Source organism: Aethalodelphis obliquidens, unplaced genomic scaffold (genome assembly GCF_003676395.1).
Source record: "Aethalodelphis obliquidens isolate GAN/ISIS:26980383/991018 unplaced genomic scaffold, ASM367639v1 scaffold38, whole genome shotgun sequence".
NCBI classification, from domain to species: Eukaryota; Metazoa; Chordata; class Mammalia; order Artiodactyla; family Delphinidae; genus Aethalodelphis; species Aethalodelphis obliquidens.
This window is the reverse complement of record NW_020837982.1, coordinates 7327404-7349083: the sequence shown is the minus strand read 5'-3', so window position 1 is coordinate 7349083 and position 21680 is coordinate 7327404. Positions and strand designations below refer to the sequence as shown.

The following is a 21680-nucleotide window of genomic DNA, read 5'->3' as shown; positions in this document are numbered from 1 at the left end:
TCCTGCCACCTCCCACCACGCGTATCTTTCCTTCTGCCTGCCTTCCCCTGCCCTCCCTAGGTACCTCTCTTCGCCGTCCTCCTTCGTCTCCACATCCCCCCCTGCCTTCTCTGGGAGTCATATTCGAGGCATAATCAGGGCAGAACATTAAGACTGAAGGGGGCGGGGGCTCCAGTTTCCCCATACATCCCACTCCCCGTGTCCCTGGACCTTCAGCTCCACTGAGGTCGGGGCTCCTGGGATCTTCAGTAGAGAGGGGGGCCATAGCCTAGAGGTATTGGGGGATGAGGGGCCCCAGAGTGGAGAAGACCACAAGACCACCAGAGAACTGTGGCTCCACAACTGGCCAAGTGACCCCACCTGGCAGAGAGTCCCAGACATTTGTCAAGGACTGACTTTTTGTTCCCAACGCAAGTCCCCAGGAAAGCCAAGGACTTGGGGAGGTTGTGGGGGGGAGTAATTATTTTTTAATACGTGTACTGACTTGGTCTGGTGAGGCCCTGCCCTCAGGAAGCTTATGGCTTAGAGCCAGGTTTGCACACGCACACACGGGGGGCATGCACACACACACACAGCATAATATGATACAAGGCAGAATGCCTGGGGAACACAAAGGCAGGAGAGAGTCTTCCCAGCATGGTGGGCCAGGGAAGCCTTCATGGGAAAGGTAGCATCTGAGCAGGGCCTTGAAGGATGGGTCAGGTTTCAGGAGGCAGAGATAGGGTGGGGGATAGTGAGGGGATGTCCACGGCTAGCAGCAAGAGGTAGAATCTGAAAGAGGAGTTCAGACTGCAGATGTGCACTGTGTTTTGATTGTGAAGGGCCTTGAATGCCACGGTGAGCACCCAGTGGAGAGATCCTAGTTGCCAGGCACTGTAGTTGTATATGTTGGGCAAACTACTTAACCTCTCTGAGCCTCTGCTTCCTCATCTATGGGGTGGATATACTAATAGGACCTTCAGTGCAGGGTTGTTGTAAAGATAAATGAGTTAGGAGGTTCCCTGGTGGTTCAGTGGTTAGGACTGGGCGCTCTCACTGCAGAGGGCCCGGATTCAATCCCTGGTCAGGGAACTAAGATCCCACAAACCGCGCAGCCAAAAAAAATAATAAGTAAATAAATAAATGAGTTAATATACATAAAATGCTAAGAGCAGTGCCAGCCATTTATTGTTATTTTATAGGTATTATTACCTGTGCACAGATGGTTTTTTTTCTTTGTTTTTTTTAACTTGGCTGCATGGCTTTCGGGATCTCAGTTCCCCGACCAGGGATCGAACCTGGGCCCCCCGCAGTGCAAGTGCAGAGTTCTAACCACTGGACCGCCAGGGAATTCTGCTGATGATTACTATAAATATTATTACCTGTGCATCCATGTCTGAGAAAGACTTCTTGAGTTCCTGCTCTCCCTCCTACCCCAGGCCTCAGAGTCAGGTAGTGAAGAGGAATAATGACTAAGAAAAGTAAAGAATATATTCATTCATTTATTTATCCATTTATTACCATGCCTGTCTTATCTAATATACCTGCCCTGGCTATAAGAATGATAAACATAAGTTTAACTTTCTCCTTGAAACAAGAATTCATACTTAAAGAATTTTAACAAAATGTGGGTATTTTAATGTTCAAGAACAGTGCAAGGATATTTGTTGACTCAATAAATATTTTCAGTCCCAAAGAGACAAGAAACACCAAGAATGAAATTGAAACTGGGACAAGAGAAGCAGTCAGGGGCTGCGCGGTGGCAGACAGTGCAAACTCCACATAAGCGAAAGCAAGAGGCTTCAGTTGTGCTTCATCTCCCAGCCACGGTGTCTGCCTGAGGGAGAGACGGGGGCAGCAGAGACCAAGGGACATGGAACAGACTAAGGAAGGGAGGATGGTTAGCCACTCAAGGAAAATTTGGACTACTTAAGTGGTTTTCAAACTTTTGGTTAGTGGAAGCCCTTTCTCCAATGAATTTGTATGCACAAGCCCACCATATAAAAGAGGAAGAAACACAGCAAAGCTTCCATCCTGTCTTTTGCCCTCAAACCTTTTGGCCACATCTGAGACCCCTTTGCAGAGCTCTGGGGCTCTATGCAGCAAAGTTTGAAAAACACTGATTGCGATGATTCTGAGGGCCCCTCTGAGCCCTGAGTACTATGATTCTGTACTTTCTGTGGTTCTTTCAACCCAAGGAGCTCTAAGAACTGGAGAGGAGAGAGAACTACAGTTTCCTCCTTGCCCAGTCTGTGGTAGATAGATAGCTGGGGAAGGAAGTGGGTACCCATAAGCTCGAGACAAGCAGGAGATGAGGTCATTTTCAGAGATCAGGAGCCCAGGCCTTAGAAAGTCAGAATTGTACCAGGATCACAGAGTTCCTGGGCCTGACACTTTGTCAATGGTTGGGGACCTGAGCACAGAAGGTTTCTCCCACCAGCTTCCCCAAGAAGGAAAAATATCTATAACTTTCAAATAGATGAGAGGCATATCAAAAGTACTTGGAATTAACTCTATAAATTGTGAAGCCTGTGTTACAGGTCCTTTTTATTCTTAATGACACTTTTTTTAAATGAACTTTTTTTTATCAAACTAGAAAATTCAAAGAGAGAACTAGGGACACAAGGAGAAGGTGGGCAGCATAAACAACGCAGGCCCTGAAGTGGTCGGGACAGTGGACAGAGATGAGGGACCCTTCTCAGCAAGCACTATAATCTGTGAGTTTGGGCATCTCAGGCTGGGTGCAGGGAGAAGACGGCACTGATAGCTCTAACCCTTCATCTGCTGCCACTGGCCTGGACCAAGTCCTCAGGCAGGAGCATTTTCTGAAGTCTGGAGCTTCCGGCACTGCATTTCTATGCAAAAACCTGACGTTTTCCTGGCTCAGGCCTTCTGAAGTGCCTATGATTCCCCAGCTACACAGAGAGATCTGTGTTGTCCCTGGTTCCCCCTTCCCCACTCCATTCCCCGCCCTCCCCCAAACAAACTAAACAATACCGTCTAAGAAAGAATATTTGCCAAGATCGTTTGTGACCCAAATTTCTGCCCCGAGAAGAACAGCCTGCCTAGTTGGAAGCAAATACTCAAGTCCTTCTGGGAAGGCACAGAAACAGCTGGTTGGTTCAGCCTCTCACTGTGGCCAGGGTCCAGTCTCCAGGGCTGTGTGGAAAGGGCTTTTACTCTTCAGAAACATTTGCTTTTCAGCAGCTAGGGACAGACATTTTCTCTCTTCATCCTAAGCATAGGCCCACATGCCTTCATCCTTCGGGTGCGCGCACAGCAGACACATAGATACAAGAGAAGCAGGAACCCTCCCCCAACACACATACACACATGCACACACATCCATGCACTCCTTGAGGCATGCACACAGGCTCAAGTATACGCACAGGTGCAGAGGCACACACATCCCAACACAGATACACAAGAGCACAGACGTAGCTCACCTGTTCCTCCCGAGTTAGGCACCAGTATACTGACTGCCTGCTTGAAATCTATTTCTCCTTGTTTGAGGCCTCCTGAGCACGTCAAATCTAACATGTCTCGGGCTGGGACTTAACTTCTCTGTAAATCCGCTTCTCCGTCAGTCTGCCTCAGCTTGACAGATTCACTCACTCAGGCATTCTACACATGTTTACTGAGTGGTTCCTATTTGCCAGATGCTGTGCTAGCTACTAGGGAACAGGGGGAAACAAAACAGAGTCCTTCACCTTGGATTGCCAATGATCTGGCAGGAGAAACAGATAAGCAGAAATGTAATGTATTCTTGTGGTGATAAGTTCATGGGAAACAAAACAATGCAGATTAAGGGAATGGAGGGTGACAGAGTGTTCCATTTTTTGGTTTCTTGTTTGTTTGTTTTGGCTGTGCCATGCGGCTTGAGGGATCGTAGTTCCCCCATCAGGGAACAAACCTGGGCCCCCAGCAGTAGAAGCACAATGTCCTGACCACTGGACTGCCAAGGAATTCCCAAGAGTTCTATTTTAAATCAGGCAATCAGAGAAGGGCCCTGGGTCAGAGTCCTGAATGCAGGGAGGGAATGGACCTTGAGGGTATCCTGAAGGAGGACATTCCTGGCAGAGGGAAAGTCCCTGAGGCTACAGTATGCTTGGCAAGTTGAATAAAAAGCCATGAGGCCAGAGCTTCCCTGGTGGCTCAGTGGTTAAGAATCTGCCTGCCAATGCAGGGGACGTGGGTTTGATCCCTGGTCCAAAAAGATCCCACATGCTATGGAGCAACTAAGCCCGTGTGCCACAACTACCGCTCTCCACAACTAGAGAAAGCCCACAAGCAGCAACAAAGACCCAACATAGCCAAACATAAATTTTAAAATAAAGAAAGAAAAAAGAAAGGAATCAAAGATGACTCCTAGGTTTTTGGCCTGAGCAACCAAGTGCCCTTTATCAAGATGGCGAACACTGGGCCAGAGCAGGCTTGTAGGAGAGATCATAAGAATTCAGTATTGAACCTTGTAAGTTTGAGGGACCTATTAGACACCCAAGTGGAAGTATTAGGAGATTTAGTTTAGGGGTCAGCATATAAATAGCATTTACAGCCATTGGAATGGATGAGATCATGGAAGGAGTGATTATAGAAGAGATCCAATGTGAAAGAGGTCCAGCATGAAAGATGAAGAAATGGGGAAAGACCCAGCAAAAAGTGCTTTCATACTTGAGTTTCCCAAACTGGAAAACTGGGAGACATCCTGGACATCCCCTTCCCCATCATCATGATCCAATCCAAGCCATCCCCTCATCCTGCCAGTTCTACCCATAAAATACACCTGGAACTTGTCTCCAACTCTACCTCCATCATCCGGTCCAGGCCTTTGTCATCTCTCACCTTAATAACTGCTACATTTTCCCAGCTGACTTCCCCACATCCACTCTGCCCCCTCTCATCTGCCCTCCCCACAACAGCCAGTGATCTTTTAAAAATGCAAATCATATCACGTCCATCTCCTGCTTAAAATCCTTTAATAACTTTCCAATTCATTTAGCATTAGTCCAAAATTCTTAACACAGTTTTAAGTCCCTGTGTGATCTTTCACTTGCTAACCTCACTTCCTGCAACTCTCCGCTAATATCTTACACTTCAACTTCACCAGCAGTGGCAATGTCTCCGTTCCTCAAAAAGACCACATGAAGCACTTAGCGCAAAGCCTGGCACATAGTAGGCACTCAGTAAATGTAAGACATCATTATTCTACCTCTGGGCCTTCACAGATGCTGTTCCCTGTGTGGAATGCTCTTCCCTTTAGTCTTCTAACTCCTACCCCTCTTCAAGTCTGTATTAGTTTTCTATTGCTGCATAAATTTATCATCTCACAGTTTCCAAGGATCAGAAGTCTGGCACCTTTTACTTGGGTCCTCCACTCAGGGTCTCCTAAGGCTGAAATCAAGGTAGGGCTGCATCCTTCTCTGAAGGTTCAACTAGGGAAAGATCCGTTTCCAAGATACCTTAGGTTGTTGGCAGTATTTACTTCCCTGCAGCTGTAGGACTGGAGTCCCCATTTTCTTGCTAGCTGTCAATCAGGGACCATTCTCAGCTGCTAGAGCCCTCGCTCAGGTTCTTGCCTTTGGCTTCCCGCACAGGCTGTCTCACAGCATGGCAGTTTACCCCTTCTAGGTCAGAAGCCAAATTTCTCTCATGCTTCAGATCTCTTCCTATAGCAAGGGCCCTTAGAACCTGGCCCACCCAGAATAATCTTCCTTCTGTTTTTAACTCAAAGTCAACTGATTGGAGACCTTAATTACATCTGTAAAATCCTTCACCTTTGTCATATAACCTAATCAGAGGAATGAAATCTATCATATTCACAGTCCCACCCACACCCAAGGGGAGGGGATAATGTTAGAGGGTGTATATATCAGGGGCTGGGAATCTTGGGGACCACCTTGGAATTCTGCCTGCCACAAGGTCTCAGCCTAAAATCATTTCTTTTTTTTTTTTTAATATTTATTTGGTTGCACCAGGTCTTCATTGCAGCACGTGGGCTCCTTAGTTGCGGCTCATGGGCTCCTTATTTGCGGCACACGGGCTCCTTAGCTGTGGCACGTGAACTCTTAGTTGCGGCATGAATGTGAGATCTAGTTTCCTAACCAGGGATCGAACCCGGGCCCCCTGCATTGGGAGCACGGATTCTTATCCACTAGGCCACCAGGGAAGTCCCTCAGCCTAAAATCATTTCCACAAAGATACCTTCCCTGACCCCAGATCTAAACTAGGTCCCACTTTATATTCTTTCAACGTTCACCCTGCAGGTTTCTTTCACAGCACTTACAGATTGTAACTGTAAACTTATTTGTATTATTTGTTTGTTTGATGTACCTGTTTATTTGTTTGATTCTCTTCTCTTGGCCTTGTGAGCTCCATGAGAGCAGAAAGCAGGAATACTGTTTTGTTCATCACTATGTCCCTGTACCCAGCACAGTGGTTGGTAACAGTAGATCATTGAATGAATGAATGATGAACAAATGGACAAATCAGGGCACGGATTAACCTACTCAGACATTAAACAGGGAGGAGAAGGGATGAGGCATTGATTGGGCCAGGTTCTGTGCTAAGTGCTCTACAATTTCTAACTTCATTTAACCCTTACAACTGTCCTAGGACTGCTCCTATTAGTAGCCTCATTTTACAGAGAGGGGAAGCAAGGTTTAGAGAGGTTAACTTTCTTGCCCAAAGTCACACAGCAGGGAACCGAAAAACCTAGGATTCAAACCCAGGACTGTTTTCAGTGTAAATACTGGGAAACTTCTTTGGATTCCAAAGACTTGGTTGGAGAATTGGATCTGCTGCCACTTACTGACCACGTGAACTGGCACAAGTCACTTCAGCTCTGAGTCTGTTTCTTTGTTTGTGAAATGGAGGTGGTGATACCTACTGAAGAGTGGTTGGCAGAAGTAAGATAATGTGCATAAAGTTCCCTAAATATAGCAGATGGTCAGTAAATATAACCAGTGATTCCCACAGGCCAAAGGGCCACCCACTCCGCTGCTGAAGTGAAAGTCCATTTGGTTGGATTAGGGAGGCCATACAGGTACAAGGGAAGGGGGGCCCCAAGAGAGGAACCTATGAATGTGAGGTTCTCAGGTGCACCTGCTGGATGTGACCCTACAAATGGAAATCTTGCTTTGCAGAGGCTTACCAGAAAGCCTGTTTCAAGGGGACCATTGCTGAACAGAACAAGCCAGCAACTGGTTTTCCTCTCCTCTGGCCAGGGAATTCCTAGGACAGGTGGAGGAAGGGCCGTCACAAGCTTTGGGAGTCCCTGGCGGAGAAGGCATGAGCTCTGAGTCCTGGACTCCAGAGAGCTCGGCTTCCGCTGCCCTCTGCCTCCTGTTTTTGCCCTCTGCCTATGCTTTTCCAAGACGCTGATCATCACAGAAGAGACTCACTGGGCAAGGGGCAGGGTCAGAAGAGAGAGCGCTGAAAAGCCAGGCCATCACTAGGATTCAGGGATGCAAGCCTCCCTCTCCCATCACAGTGTCATAAGCTTCTACCATGGACCTACTGCTTAGGTCTCCATATGACCCTCCCCCATTCCTCTTGGAAAAAGGGACTCCACCACCTGCCCTCAGCCCACAGGATCAGTCTTAATAAAACATTCATCAGATCTTCCTCTTCTGTGACATGGAAGAGTCCAGAGCCCTGGGCTGAGGTTAAATCAGAGAAATGGAATTGAACTGGCGGAGGGTTGTGCGCTAACCATCACACTGCCCTGCCAGTTGACGGTCACCCTTGAGCTGGGATGCTTGAGCGATGGCAGAGCGGGAGAGGCTTCAGCATTCATCCTCTCCACAATTCCCTAATTTTACCCAGGAGAAAACTGAGAGCCTAGAGAGGGAGAGGGCTTGCCCAAAGTCACACAGCTTGTGAAGCAGCAGACGAGAACCCAAATGTCTGTCTTTCTTTACTGACTTTGCTGCCCCATTTGTTTTCCTCTGAGATACAGAAGAGGCTAAAGTTACATGGGGGCAAGGGAGTAAAGCCATTTCCCTCTGAGCCTCTGGTTCTTCATCTGTTAAATGGGAATAATTATACTTCCTGCCAACACACCGCTTGTTTATGAAGTTTCAGTGAGTAAATACAAATGACTTCAGTGGCAGAATCATCTGCCTGGTACAACAGGACCCCAGACTGAAGGAGACAATTGAAAGGACCTGAAGGTTGGCAGGGTGGATGGGCCCAGAAGATGTGGGTTCACCTTGTCATCCTCCCCAGGTGGGGCCCAGGCCTGGGTTGCCATGGATACCGTGTCCCTGGAGCATCAGATCCAGAGCGTGCAACGCCACATCAGCTTCCTGAAAAAAGAACAGATGGCCCTGCTGCGAGACCTGCACCTGGAAATCCTGAGGCTGCAGAAACGCTGCTCAGGTGAGGCCTGGAGGGATGGCGGGGGGCGACTGTCATCATCATAAGCACTGTCCCTGATGGGGTGTCCACCGTGAGCCTCTCTGAGCCTCTTAACAATCCTGCCAGGCAGGTGTTCGATCACCCCTTTTTCTTGGTGAGGAAACTGAATCTTAGGGAAGTGAGATACAAAATGTTCATCAAGCACCTCGCAGCCCTAAGAAGCCCTCAGTCTAGCTGGGGAGACACACACACACCAACAGGTAATCTAAAGATACACAAAAAATGAAGAGGGCTGACAGGAGTTCACGGGCAGGATCATGTCCAGCTTGAGGCGTGGGTGATGGAGGAGGAGACCAGGCATCCCACGCTCCCCAGAGGAGGGAGCACTTCCTCTCCCTGAGAGCTGAGTAAGATTTAGACATGCTGAGATGTTACGGGGCAACGAGGGTGGAGAAAGCTTTCCAAATGAAAGGAACAGCGTGGCAACATTCAGAAGGTAGGAAACCAAAAGCTCACGAAAAGCTCTATTCGACTGGATAATGCTGTGCTTAAAGTTGCTGGGAAATAACGGTTGCAGGCAGATCATGGAAGACTGTGACCAATATCAGGACAGCTAAGAAGTCCTCCTGGGTAGTAGGGAGCCACTGAAGATCTTTGAGCAGAATCATGCTACATTAAGAAACTCAATCCGGGGGACTTCCCTGGTGGTGCAGTGGTTAAGAATCTGCCTGCCAAGGACTTCCCTGGTGGCGCAGTGGTTAAAAATCCACCTGCCAACGCAGGGGACATGGGTTCGAGCCCTGGTCCAAGAAGATCCCACGTGCCACGGAGCAACTAAGCCCGTGCGCCACAACTACTGCGTCTGCGCTCTAGAGCCCGCGAGCCACAGCTAGTGAGCCCACGTGCCACAACTACTAAAGCCCACGCACCTAGAGCCCATGCTCTGCAACAAGAGAAGCCACCGCAATGAGAAGCCCGTGCACCACAACGAAGAGTAGTCCCCACTCTCTGCAACTAGAGAAAGCCAGAACACAGCAACGAAGACCCAACACAGCCAAAAATAAATATAACTTAAAAAAAAAAAAAGAAAGAAAGAAACTCAATCCAGCAGTTGTATGGCAGATGAATTGGTGGGAGAAGGAGGCAGGGAGACTAGTGACAGGTCCGGGGGAGAGATGAAGGGGGATGGAAAGGGGAGGACCAGTGGGAGGCAGATTGAAAGAAGGGATCTGGCAACCAATTGGATTTGTAAGCAGGACAGAGGGAGGTGCCAAGGATGATGTAAATCGCATGCCTGACCTCCGCTCTTGCACCTCAAGCCTCAGCTGTGTAGCCTTCTCAGAGGCTGGGCTCTGGCCCAAATGCTCACCCAGGCAGAGTCTTCAAGTGCAGGCTTTAGAGCCAATGATTCGTTCAATGTCTCAGCTGGAACAGCCCAACCTCTTCATTGTACAAATAGGTAAACTGAGGCCCAGAGAGAGAGTCACAATGTTAGTGTCAGAGCCAGGATTAGAACCCAGAGCTCCACACTTCCAGTTGCGATGCCTCTGTTGCTTTCTGCCCATTCTCTCAACATGCTCAGATTTCTACCTCCTTTCCATCCCCTGCTCATGGAAGACTCCCCATTCCCCAGAGGGAAACTGAGGCCCAGAAGGTTCAAGTGACCTGCCTGGCTTCTCACTCTATGGCACGAGAAGCCGGCAGTCCTAACTTTCAGCTCCATATACAGGTTCAGCTGCGATTTGCCAAGACCAGGCTCCCTGCCATCTCCCCCAAAGCCTGGCAGGCAGCAGAGGCCAGCCCAGGGGGCAGGGATGACCCACACCATCTCACCCCTGCCTGATGCTACCTTTTCATTGCAGTAATAACATTAAAGGAAAATTGACATGAGTGAACCCTAAGACCCTGTAGCTCTTCCTCTAATTTCTTTTTGCTTAGCTCTAATTCTAGACACAGGCCAGGATCCCAAGAAAGTGGAAGAGGCAGGAATGGAGATCCCTCAGCCCCCACCACTCTTCTCAGACAAGTGTGGGCCTGCAGCCTCTTGGGTATTGATTCAGGGGATAAAAATAACTCCAGGCTGGCCTGGAGCAGCCACTCTTGGGGCTGAAATGACTGAATAAGGCCCTCCCTCCAAAGGGTGGGGGAGTGAGGAGGAAAAGAGAGCAGGACAAAGGCGATTTTTAAAAAAGAGATTGGGGTTTCCCTGGTGGCACAGTGGGTAAGAATCCACCTGCCAATGCAGGGGTCACGGGTTCGAGCCCTGGTCCAGGAAGATCCCATGTGCCGCGGAGCAACTAAGCCCGTGTGGCACAACTACTGAGCGTGTGTTCTAGGGCCTGCGAGCCACAACTGCTGAAGCCCACGTGCCTAGAGCCCGTGCTCTGCAACAAGAGAAGCCACCGCGATGAGAAGCCCGCGTACCGCAACTAGAGAAAGCCCACACACAGCAACGAGGACCCAATGCAGCCAAAAATAAATAGATAAATATTTTTTAAAAAAAAAAAAGATTAAAGAGGGACCCAGAGGGTGGGAAAAGGATAAGAGTGGGGAGGGGCTGGTGTAGGAACCAGGAGGGCAGGCCTTTGGGAAGAACCTGCGTGACAACTCAAAATGAAGGGGCTTGAGAGGTGGGTAAATGTGCTGTGGTTGCGGAGGTAGCTTGGATGATAACAAGAGCCGACTCAGCCCAAGACTGAGCCCTTTATTTCTTTTGTCTCATTTAATCTTAGCAACAGCCCCTTGTGAGGTGGGTGCAACTTCGTTCCCATTTCACAGATGGGGAGACTGAGGCTCAGAGAGGTGCTGTCACTGGCCTGAGGTCACACAGTGTGTCTGACCTCACAGCGCACTCATCTAAACCATGGGGACCCTGGCTGGAAGATGGGCAGGGAGAGTTGATGGATGGGGGAGTGGAGCCCAGCTGGGGTTCTGTCCCCCCACCCCCAACTCTAGTGGTTAAGGGCTAAGGAGAAACAAGCCCACAGGCAGTCAGTGACAGAGCCAGAGTCCCGTGGGCTACATCCCCAAACCTAGTCCTGGGCCCCTTGGGTTACATCACAGGGCCTTGGAGGAGGGGCCAAGCTGGCCCCAGGAAGCCCTGGCGGGGTGAAGGCATCAGAGTTCTCCCAGGGACCCCAGGGAGGAGGTTCAGGCTCCGGTCACAGCAAAAGGCCCAGGCACTCCAGGCTGTCTGTCTCCTGGCAACTGTTGGCTTCCCCAGAGAAGGCACCTCCAGAAAAGCCCCTAGTCCCTAGAAGAGTCTGGTGAAGGCAGCAAGGAGGGGCAGACAGAGGGCCCACAGGGTGAGTCTCTCTCTGTTGGTGCTACTGGGCAGTGGACCCAGAGATCGGCTACCTTCCCCACCCCCACGTTCACACCTTCTCCCTTTGGGCACCAGGCTGCATCCCTGCAGGTACACCCAGGTGCTCCTGAGCAGATGCCCTCCATCATAGGCAGCTGCGGCTCCTGGGCTCCCTCCTGCCCACCTCCAGCCCCTGAGCTCTGATGGAGTTGGGGGGAGCGGGGAGTGGGCTGCAAAAATGATCAAACCCAGCTGGCTGAGGGATGGGGCATTCTGGGATCTAAGGGTTGGGGACTGGGAAGACAGGCAGGCAGAGGAGGAAACTGCTCCTGCAACCAGTGCCCTTGGCGGGGCCCCTTGGCTGCCCCGCCCCACCCGCTCAGCGCCAAGCCGAGCGCCATGCAGGCTTTGCTTCACCAGGTGGCGCTGTCCTCCTTGAAGCTCTTCTCCCCGCCCTGCGGAAAGTGGCGGAACCAGAGCTTAGAAAGGGCAGGGCTGATGTTCAGAAAAGAGCACCGGCACAGCAGTACTGGCTGTGACAACAGTGAAACGCACGTGTCCTATTGGTAAATAGCCACTGCCCTGAATCCCCCTTTAGTGTCCCCAAGCAGCCCAGGACACTCCAGCCTTCCCAGACCCACCAACTAAACAGTAAAGAGAACGTGCCCTGGGCAGCAGGGGTCCTCCAGGCTGTCTCTGATTGGTTGGCATGTTAAATATTTGTACATCACCTCTGGGAAGGGGCAGATACTCCCCCCCCAGCCCCAAAAGCAAGCCTCAGTCCCACAAGCGTTGAACTAACCCCCAAATCGAGGCCACAAAGCTTACACTGGAAAGATCTCTGGGCTTAGAATCAGCTAGATTGGCTCAGGCTATGCCTCTGACACCTCTCTTTCATCTCTTTCCCTCTCTGGGCTGCAGTAAAAGAAGCATGGAGGGGGGGGTAGTTTAGAGGGTTTCTGAGAATCCTTATCGACACTTTTACTGGGCTGTGATTCCTGATCTCACACACATACTCTTTCTCTCTATCTCTAACATACACACGACTGCCTTTTCTTATCTCTGCCCCCAGAACTGACCCATGACCTGGAAATGAAAGAGGCCCAATCTCACCAACAAGGTAAGAGGACAAGTGGTCACCTTTTCCCCACCACTTAGGACCCAAGCCTTGTCCACCCCTGGTCCAGACTTGGGGACAGCCACTCCTCAGCTTACTGAGTGCAGGACGTCAGCCTCATTTGCCCACTCAGCTGGGTGACCTTGTGCAATGAAGAACCTGCACCACCATACATAGTGCCCTGTATCCCTGTCTCTGTCCAAAGTGGGAAAATGAAAGCAGGAAGGAGATGGTGTCCAGGAAGTCCACATGGCTGACTTCATTCCTTTGTGACCCACCTCCCTAATCCTTCTCATCCTTGTACGAGTGATTCTCACAGTCCGTGTCCACACCCTCCAAGATGCTGAGTGTCAAGATTCAACACGATGACAATATGGGGTCTTTGACTTCAAGGAACATAGTCTAGAGGAGGAGCAAAGAGACACAGGCACATTAGCAAATTCTTCATTTTACAAAAGCATGACTTCTTGCCGTTGTAGAAATTCCACTGAAATATTTGTTTATAGATTATTACTTCACCTGTAAAATGGGGAGTGGTGTGGGGAGATGGTGTTCAATGAGTATAGAGTTTCAGTTTTGCAAGATGAAAAAATTCTAGAGATCTGTTGCACAACAATGCGAGTATATTAACACTACTGTACACTTAAAAAATGGTTAAGATGGCAAAATTGGTTCCTTGTTTTTTTGCCACAATTAATTTTTTCAAATGGGAGGGGTTGCATTGTTGAGATCTTAATTTCCAGATGATATGATCTCTGAGAACTAGGACTGGGTGTTACCCATCGTCTCTCAGTGCAAAGCACATTACCTGACATGGAGAGGGACTCAGTAAATGCTTGATTTGAAAGGAATCACAAAAGTAGTATTTCTTGGCCAGGAGGGTTTTAAGAATGGGCTCCCTGCCATATTGATGTGCTGCTTATAGATCAACAGCGACAGGACCAAGAGTTAGGCGCAGGGAAGGCTGGAAGTTTAAGGTTAAGGTAAAATGCTAGGAGCGCTACTAACTGCTTTGCATATCATGCATAAACATCTAAACACTTATGGCCCTGAACTAATTCTGCCGACTGCTTTAAGTGGCAGTCATGGGCGGCCTCTTTGTGCCTACGTGCTTGGAGGAAGGGGTCACATATCCCAGACACCAGGCAAGAACAGTTCTGTGACAACAGTAGCTTTTACTCCACCTACTGTCCTTCCTCTGAAAGGGCTTTTGGGGTCATCTGGGCTCAAGGCACTGCCCCAGTGTCCTGGTTTTTACTTTCCCTCTCAGTGGGCTTGAGAGCTCTCTTTCCTTGTCCTCCTTTTATATGAAAATCACTTGGTGGTTTTCCTGTCCCCTCCAGAAGTCACCTTTTACCTACCCTTTGTCACCATTCTCACTCACATGCGCCAGTCCTGGGATACAGACCCTGCTGAAATGGAGTTTATGATCCAGGAGGTAGGGGTCCTCAACCCTGTGGGTACATGAGAATCACCAGGGAAGATTCAAGAAGTACCCTTTCCCAGTACTTGATACTTTGATAGGACCCAGGAAAACTATTTTTTAAAGCTCTCTGGATGGTTCCAGTGTATATCCAGGTTTGAAACCCAATGCAGTGGGCAAAGGCAAACAATAAACAAGTTTAAAAAAACCCCACAAAATGTAATAAATGCTCTTTATGAAGGAAACAAGGTTCGCAGCACACTGACTCCCCTTTTCTGCTCACACTCCCAGTTCTTTCAGTCCCTTGTTCTTGTATGTCTCTCCTGCTACGGGGCTTTTGCACAAGTCCTTCCCTCTGACCAAAGCATCCTTCTCTCCCCTGTTCACTACTTAACTCCTATTCACCTGTCAGATCCTAGCCCAAGTTGCTCTTCGGCTGAGAAGCCTTCCTGGATTAGGTCACAGTCTCCTGTTACAGTCGTGGTATTGGCACGTGTCACAGATGCAACCTCACATTCTTTTGTGGTTATGTACCATACCTCTCCCACTATGCTTGCTGTGAGCTTCGTGAGGAATGTTTTCCTATCCACCATACCCACAATGCCTAATACAACGCACAGAGTCAGGGCTCAACAAACAGTCATGGAGTGAATAAATGGTCAGGGAAGGGTTTGCACTTAAGGGGCGCACTGAAGAATCAGAGTGGCCAAACAGAAGGCAAGATAGGTGCAAGGGCCTCGAGGAGGAAAGAGGCAGGCCAGCGTCGCAGGCGCGTGGGGAGTGAGGGCGAGCGCCGCAGGACGTGCAGTCGGGGGCGGGGGGTGCCGGGCTTCGCTCTTAGGATCGGTGAGCTGTGCAGGTAACAGCCAGGCGGGGACCCTCACTCTCCCCTCCCTCTCCCCTGCCCAGAGTTGGCGTCCCGGGAGCTGGAGAGCAAGTGCCGCGAGCTGGAGTCACAGCTGGCGGCGCGGGTGGCGGCCAACGCGGAGCTGCGGCGGGAAGTGGCGCAGCGCGAGGCGCTGGTGTCGGCGCTGCGCTGCAGCCTGCGCGCCGAGGAGCGCCACTTCCTGGAGGAGCTGCGTCGCCGCAGCCACCGAGCCACCGTGCTGGGCACTGAGCTGCAGAAGCACACCGAGGCGGCCGCCTACCTCTCCTACCAGCTGCACGCGGCGCGCCAGAAACTGCAGACTCCGCGCCCAGGCCCCGGCGCCGCCGCCGCCGCCCCCGAGCCCCGGATCCGCCGGCGCGCACAGCGGGCCCGCCGCCCGCCCGCAGCCGAGGCCGCCGCCAAGGGCCCCGGCCGGGACTGGGCCGCCCGGGAGCGCTCGGCCGGCGCCCCGGACGACGCCGATGCCATGCCAGACCCCGCGCTCTTCCTCTACGCCCGGAGGCCCCCGCGGCCCAGTGGCCGCAGCCCGCGCCAGCCGCCTCCCCAGGAGCCCCCTGACCAAGCCACCCGGCCGGCCGCGCCCAGCCCGCCCAGTGCGCCGGCGGACCCGGAGTAAGCGCGGGGCCGGCTGGGAGGGGCGGGGCGGGGAGCGGGGGAAGGCGGGCCCGGGGCCCGACCAGGGACGCAGCTCTGGCCGCGCGGGCGGGTCCCAGGGGCTGAGGCAGCCGGTCCCTCCCCCAGGGAGCGGGCGGAGGCGGCCCCTGCTCCCCGCCCCTTCGCCCCTCCCAGCCGCCCCCGCCTTTTGTATTTGCCAACAACGCCGAAGCTTTGAGCTCTCCCCTCCCGCCGGGGACCTCCTCCGCGGGGCCCAGCGAATGCATCCTTTTTCTAGGAGAGGACTCACAGTACCGATCTTTATCTGGTCCCCACCCTGCCACTGGGAGGGGAAGGGGAAGGGGCGGGGGTCACGCCCTGCCCCGGGAAAGCTGACAATCATTTGGCGGGAGGGGGAAGACTGGGCGGCCTACGGAAAGGAACCAGAGTGGCCCTTAGCATCCTTAGGCCTTCCAGCTCCCCGCTGCGGCCTCCCCCAGCCCCCCACGGCTGCCCTTCCCGCCGAGCCTTCCTCCAAGGGGAAGTTCGGGGTGAGGTCTAGAGGCTGGACCTTCACCTTGGAAGCCGCTTCTCCTACCCCCTACCCTGTTGATAGGTCCTTACAGGTGAGCACGGAACACTTTAGAAGTTGCCTCCTCCAGAGCCTCTGATGGGGAAAGTGTGGACTTATTGAAGTTTGAACTTCTGGAAATTAGCACCCATAGACCCTTAGAGAAGATTACAGCGTGGGTTTGGTGGCAGATCCTGGGCTAGAGCTGTCTCCAGCTCAGTTCTGCCCCAGGATGCCGACCTAGGTATTGACTCGGGACACGCCAGAGTCGGGCTGCCCCATCAGGCTTATGGAAGGGTTAGAAAGTGCTTTCAGGAGGTAGCTGGGAACCTGAAGGCTGCCCTGGGAGTTTTCCTAGTCCTGTTTATTGGTGCTAATTTTGCCCAGCTTCCTCATTAGCTGGCTGCACCCAGAGGCAGGAAGAAGGGCCCGGCTTCTCGGAAGTGGCAGCTGTTGAGAGAGGTTTGGGTTTGCTGGGGGGAGGGGGGGAGGGAGTGGACAGGTGAGGCCCCAGCCTGGCCCTCTCCAGGAATGCCCCCAATCCTATCAGACCTGACAGTGGTGGGGTGCTTCGTGCCCTCTCTCTAGGTTGGGGAGTGGCAAAAGGAAAGAATACGGCCCACCTCCTAACGCGTTTCTCCCCATCTCCCCTTCACGACCAAAGGCAGGAAGTGAAGCTCCAGTCCAGTTCATTGCCCCCACCCAGTCCAGCCTGGAAAGAAAGACAGATCCCTAGAACCCTGTCCTCTCATGCCATCCCTCCTCTGTTGGTCCTGCATCAAGTCCTAAGTGCCTGTGATGTCTTCCAGGGGCTGCCGTGGGAGGACGTGGGGCAGGGAGAGTCCTTTATCTCACTCACAAGCACCCATCCTGGCAGGTCCTGACCTGGTTGGGGCTGAGCCTTCTGTTTGTCACCCAGGGGTCTGGGAGGTCCCTAGGGTGATGAACCCTTTTTCCGTCACGGCCCCATGAAGAAGAGGGGGAAAGAACCCCAATTATACCCTCTTTCACGGTATATGTTAGAGGGAGCAGGACACCCGTGAGCTCACACATACGCAGCCCCCTCCCAGCTCAGGACTGCTGAGACCACTGAGCAATAACCAGGCCTGGTCTAGGTGTCCGCCACCGAGGCACCCTCGGAACGGACCGTGCTGTCCAGTCTCAGGGGCCACAGCAGTGGCCTAGGGTCCTTGCTTTGCCTGCTCCCACCTCTCCCCTCCCCAGTCTCTGTGGCTGTGCCTCTACCCTCTGTGTCCCCTCAAGGGTGGGCGACCCACCGTACCCCCTCGACCCGTTGCCTTTCCTTTCAGAGCAGGTGTGAGTGAGGAGGCCTGTCTCTGCTCTCGGCTGCTCTCACCTGACGGGGCCCAGAGGATCCTGGGCAGGAGGGAAAGGGGGTCTTTCTGGAGGCAGCCTCATCTTCCACAATCAAACTTTTGGGGTGAACCGGGTGACTTTGTGACACCAATTCTTCTACAGAGATGGTGAAGTACTTTACCCACCCGCTCACCCACTAAAAGCCATAGCTACGCCCACCTGGCCTCCCCCGGCTCTATAGCAATAGCCCTCTTCCTCCTTCCCTCCTGTGTACCCGAGCTGTCTGGCTGGGGGCCCCCAAAACCCCTACCGCACGGATCCTCCCGTGGCCTGCCTGCCTCTCCCCAAGTGACCCCATCAGCACCTCCCACCTCCTGTCCCTCTTCCAGCAATCAGAGATGATGACTCTTAATTGTGAGGTACTTGGAGGTACCCCACATGAAGGTCCAGCGTGCTGGGGCGGCTGACTCGCTGACTCCCAGCTGAGGTGTCGGCGAGCTGGGGCAGGGGCCAAGGCAAATACAGGGTTCAGATTTTATGAGAAATTCCCGTTCCCTCTCCCTCTCCTGGAAATAATGGACAGAGGCTTCCTGCCTCTCTCCTGCACCTGGGTTTGGAACAGAACCCTCAGGGCAGCAGAATAAGACTGGGAGCCAGTGGCCTGCCCTTGGCCTCAGCGGTCAGAAACTCCTCAGCCTTGCCCTCAGCTTCTGGCCCTCCCCTTCTCCTAGCCTGGGGGACCCGCCCTGCCAAGGGAAAGACGCCCTCCCTTGAGCCCCTAAAAAGTTTGGCTGGCTAGAAGGGAAACGATTGTTTCCTTCCCTCTCCCTGTCCTCCACCTCTCCCCTCTTCTCTGCTGCATGAATCCCCATTGGGGGAGGACTGTGTTGACACGGACACTCAGGGGCCCTAGCTGGAACCAGGAGCTGCAGGTGGGGACCCCTCCCCGTTCTGGAAGCCAATCAGGGACCTGTGGGCAATACAGCATGAGGCTTTGTACCCCTGCCCCTCAATATCCCACCCACAGCAGCCTGCAGTTTGGGGGGCCAGGCCAGGGCTGAAATGGGGTAGCCCTTCCCCAAACAAGCAGCACAATAGAGGTCTCCCTGATGGAGAGGAAGGAGGCCGAGAGGGTGTGGAGGAGCATCTCCTCATCACGGAGAGCCAGGGATCTCTAAGCACCCTCTCGCTGAGGTGCCAGCCTTGAATGGGGGACGCGCGAGGCTTCAGAGCCACCTGGCAGGAGCCCCATGGGCGCGGCAGAGGGATCCTGCTCCAAGTTCTCTGTTGGCTGCGCTTTTTAATCCAATGCTTTTCAGAGTGTATTCACTCACCCACAGAAATAGAACCCTGTGCTTTAGGGGTGACTGTCATATGCCTTATTCTTAATAAAATATCTGAAAAACACACAAGTCAGACTTTTTTCCTGTGGGCACTCTGCGCCCCCATCCCCTCAGCCTACCACAGGTCTGTGGAAAGGCCGTGGAGGAGATAGCGAATGGTTTGGGAGTTAGCCAGGGGGTTGGGTGAGACTGGCAGCTGAGACCCTGAAGTCCCCTCAGTAGGCATTCCTCACATAGAGCATAAGGCGTTCATCTGAGATGTCTGTCCTGATGCTCAGCTTAGCCCTGTCCCTCTCTCCATGCCACCCCAACCCAAATGAACAAACAAGACCTTAGATCAGAGGCTCCTGGCAAGGGTTGGCAGGGGTAGATTGGAAGGGTTCCGTGCCTGGAATTGCCCATTGTTGTGGCCTAGAAGGAATCCTGGGGTTCTGGACGTCTTTGGCTATGCCAGTTCTTCTGCCCTGACAACCATCTCCATCTGATCCAGATGCAAGAAGCCCAGCATCCCGAAGAAGAGCCCTAATCTTATCCTCCACTAACAAGAGCTATCCAAGGACTGCGGTCTGGGAGCTCAGCGCACTCAGCATCTTCAGGCCTGTACATTTTCAATGTAGGTCTGTGTTGTGGATGGCTCTAGGAGAAAAAGCAGCAGCCCTGCCTTCTAAGAACGCAGGGGACATATTGGTTTTGCCTGCAGCCTTTCTTCTGATAACAGTACCTATTACTTCCTTTCAGGCAACAGCCTTCTCCCAGCTTAGTCAATGTGTTGCGGGGCTCTGACCCCACCCGTGTGACCCAGGTAAGGTAGGTCACACTGATTGGGCTGGAAATGGGCATGCAACTCTAAGCCAATAAGAGTCCATCTCAGAACTTTTACTGTAACCATTCATTTAACACACCAAGTTAGGTGCTAGGGATACAGCAGGGAACCAAACAGAACTACTGAAGGACAAATTCTTGGGTGGCTGAAATGGCAGAACATCAGCTTGGAAATCTGGTGGGCCATTTGCCGTCACCGGGGACGGGGCTACCTGATTGTGAAGCGCCACAAAAGAAGTAAAACCTAGAAAGGGGGAGGCAATTCCTTTTTTTTTTTTTTCTGTCATGAGTGGTTTTTTTTTTTTAATTTTTGTGACATATAGTTGATTGACAATGTTGTGTTAATTTCTGCTGTACAGCAAAGTGATTGAGTTATACATATATATTCTCTTTCATATTCTTTTCCATTATGATTTATCATAGGATATTGAATATAGTTCCCTGGGCTGTTGGACCTTGTTGTTTGACAGTTCCTTATAATTAAGCTGCCTGGATCCTGCTATGCCTGCAGCCCATATACCTGTGCCTTTTTCAGTTATATAGACCAATAAGCAGCCCCCCCGCCACTTTTGTATTTAAATGATCAGCATTAATTTGTGGGGGTTTTCTGCTTTTTATTTTAACCTAAATTTAGACTTAGAGAAAAGTTGCAATAATGATGCAGAGTTCCTGCCTGTCTCTCACCCAGCTTCTCCTAATGTTAACATCTTATTTTATCATAGTACAATTATCCAAACCAAGAAATTAACATCGGTACGTGGCTATTAACTAAACCACAGACTTTATTTGAGTTTCACCAGGTTCTCCCCTAGGGTCCTTTTTCTGTTCCAGGAACCTATCCAGGGTCCCATTCCATTTAGTTATTTTTTCCTTAGTCTCCTCCAATCTGTGACACCCTTTTAAAAGCCATTTTGAGTTGGATTTTAGTGCCTTGCTAACTCCATGAGACCTGATGATGTCAAAGAGCAAATAATCAGTGGGGGAGAGACAAGTGGACCCCAACTAATAAAGTACATTGAATAAAATATTTGCTGCACTCTAAGGAGGGGGTGACTGCTTCCAGCTGCCAGGACTGAGGAACAGTTTCACAGACACAATGGTATCTGAGCTTGATTTCATAGACCTTGATTTCATGCCTCTTTTCCCATGATGCTTCTCCCACAGAAGTTGGCATTGAGAAAAGGTAAATGACTTGCTCAAGGTCACATAGTGAAGGAGTCAGGGATGGAGATAGATGACGTCACATACAGTCATGCACAGGGGATTGGTTCCAGGACACTCCCCCCAAACTCCCTACCCCTCCCCCCTCCTCCACAGAAACCAAATCTGAGGCTGCTTAAGACCCTGATAGAAAATGGGAATTCCCTGGCAGTCCAGTGGTTAGGACCCTGTGCTTCCACTGCCAGGGGCCCAGACTTGATCCCTGGTTGAGGAACTAATCCCTCAAGCCATGTGGTGAGGCCTTAAAATTTAAAAAAAGGCATAGTATTTGCATACATCCTCCCTTATTCTGTATTTATTTATTTATTCTTTGGCCATGTTGCTCTGCTTGTGGGATCATAGTTCCCCAACCAGGGATCCAACCCAGGCCCCTGGCAGTCAGAGCGTAGAGTCCTAACTGTTGGACTGTCAGGAACACCCAATTCTCCCTTATACTTTTTTTTTTTTTTTAACATTTTGGTGTATATATATATATTTTTTTTTTTCTTTTTCTTTTTAAATATTTATTTATTTAGCTGCACTGGGTCTTAGTTGCGGCATACATGTGGGATCTAGTTCCCTGACTAGGGATCAAACCCAGGCCCCCTGCACTGGGAGCATGGAGTCTTAACCACTGTGCCACCAGGGAAGTCCTCTCCCTTATACTTTAAATCATCTCTAGATTACTAATAATTCCTAGTACAATGTGAATGCTATGTAAATAGTCATAAATGCGGTATAAATTGTAAATACAATGTAAATG

General features: G+C 51.3%; 1 protein-coding gene, 1 long non-coding RNA gene and 1 other non-coding gene across 3 annotated transcripts; 1 reads left to right on the top strand and 2 right to left on the bottom strand.

Annotated features, from left to right (window-relative positions):
• Nucleotides 1-1256: 1256 nt before the first annotated feature.
• TRNAA-UGC (transfer RNA alanine (anticodon UGC)) lies at nucleotides 1257-1329 on the bottom strand. The gene has a single exon. It is a non-coding gene; the product is annotated as a tRNA-Ala (tRNA).
• A 6700-nt stretch (nucleotides 1330-8029) lies between these two features.
• On the bottom strand, nucleotides 8030-15171 carry LOC113632916 (uncharacterized). Its single transcript, XR_003437990.1, has 2 exons — nucleotides 13037-15171; nucleotides 8030-8285 (listed from the first exon to the last, which is right to left on the bottom strand). It is a non-coding gene; the product is annotated as an uncharacterized LOC113632916 (long non-coding RNA).
• On the top strand, nucleotides 8214-18795 carry CCDC92B (coiled-coil domain containing 92B). Its single transcript, XM_027130669.1, has 3 exons — nucleotides 8214-8358; nucleotides 12714-12761; nucleotides 15091-18795. Exons 1-3 carry the CDS (start codon nucleotides 8229-8231, stop codon nucleotides 15684-15686), a joined length of 774 nt encoding a protein of 257 aa, XP_026986470.1. The 5' UTR covers nucleotides 8214-8228; the 3' UTR covers nucleotides 15687-18795.
• The last annotated feature ends 2885 nt before the right edge of the window (nucleotides 18796-21680 follow it).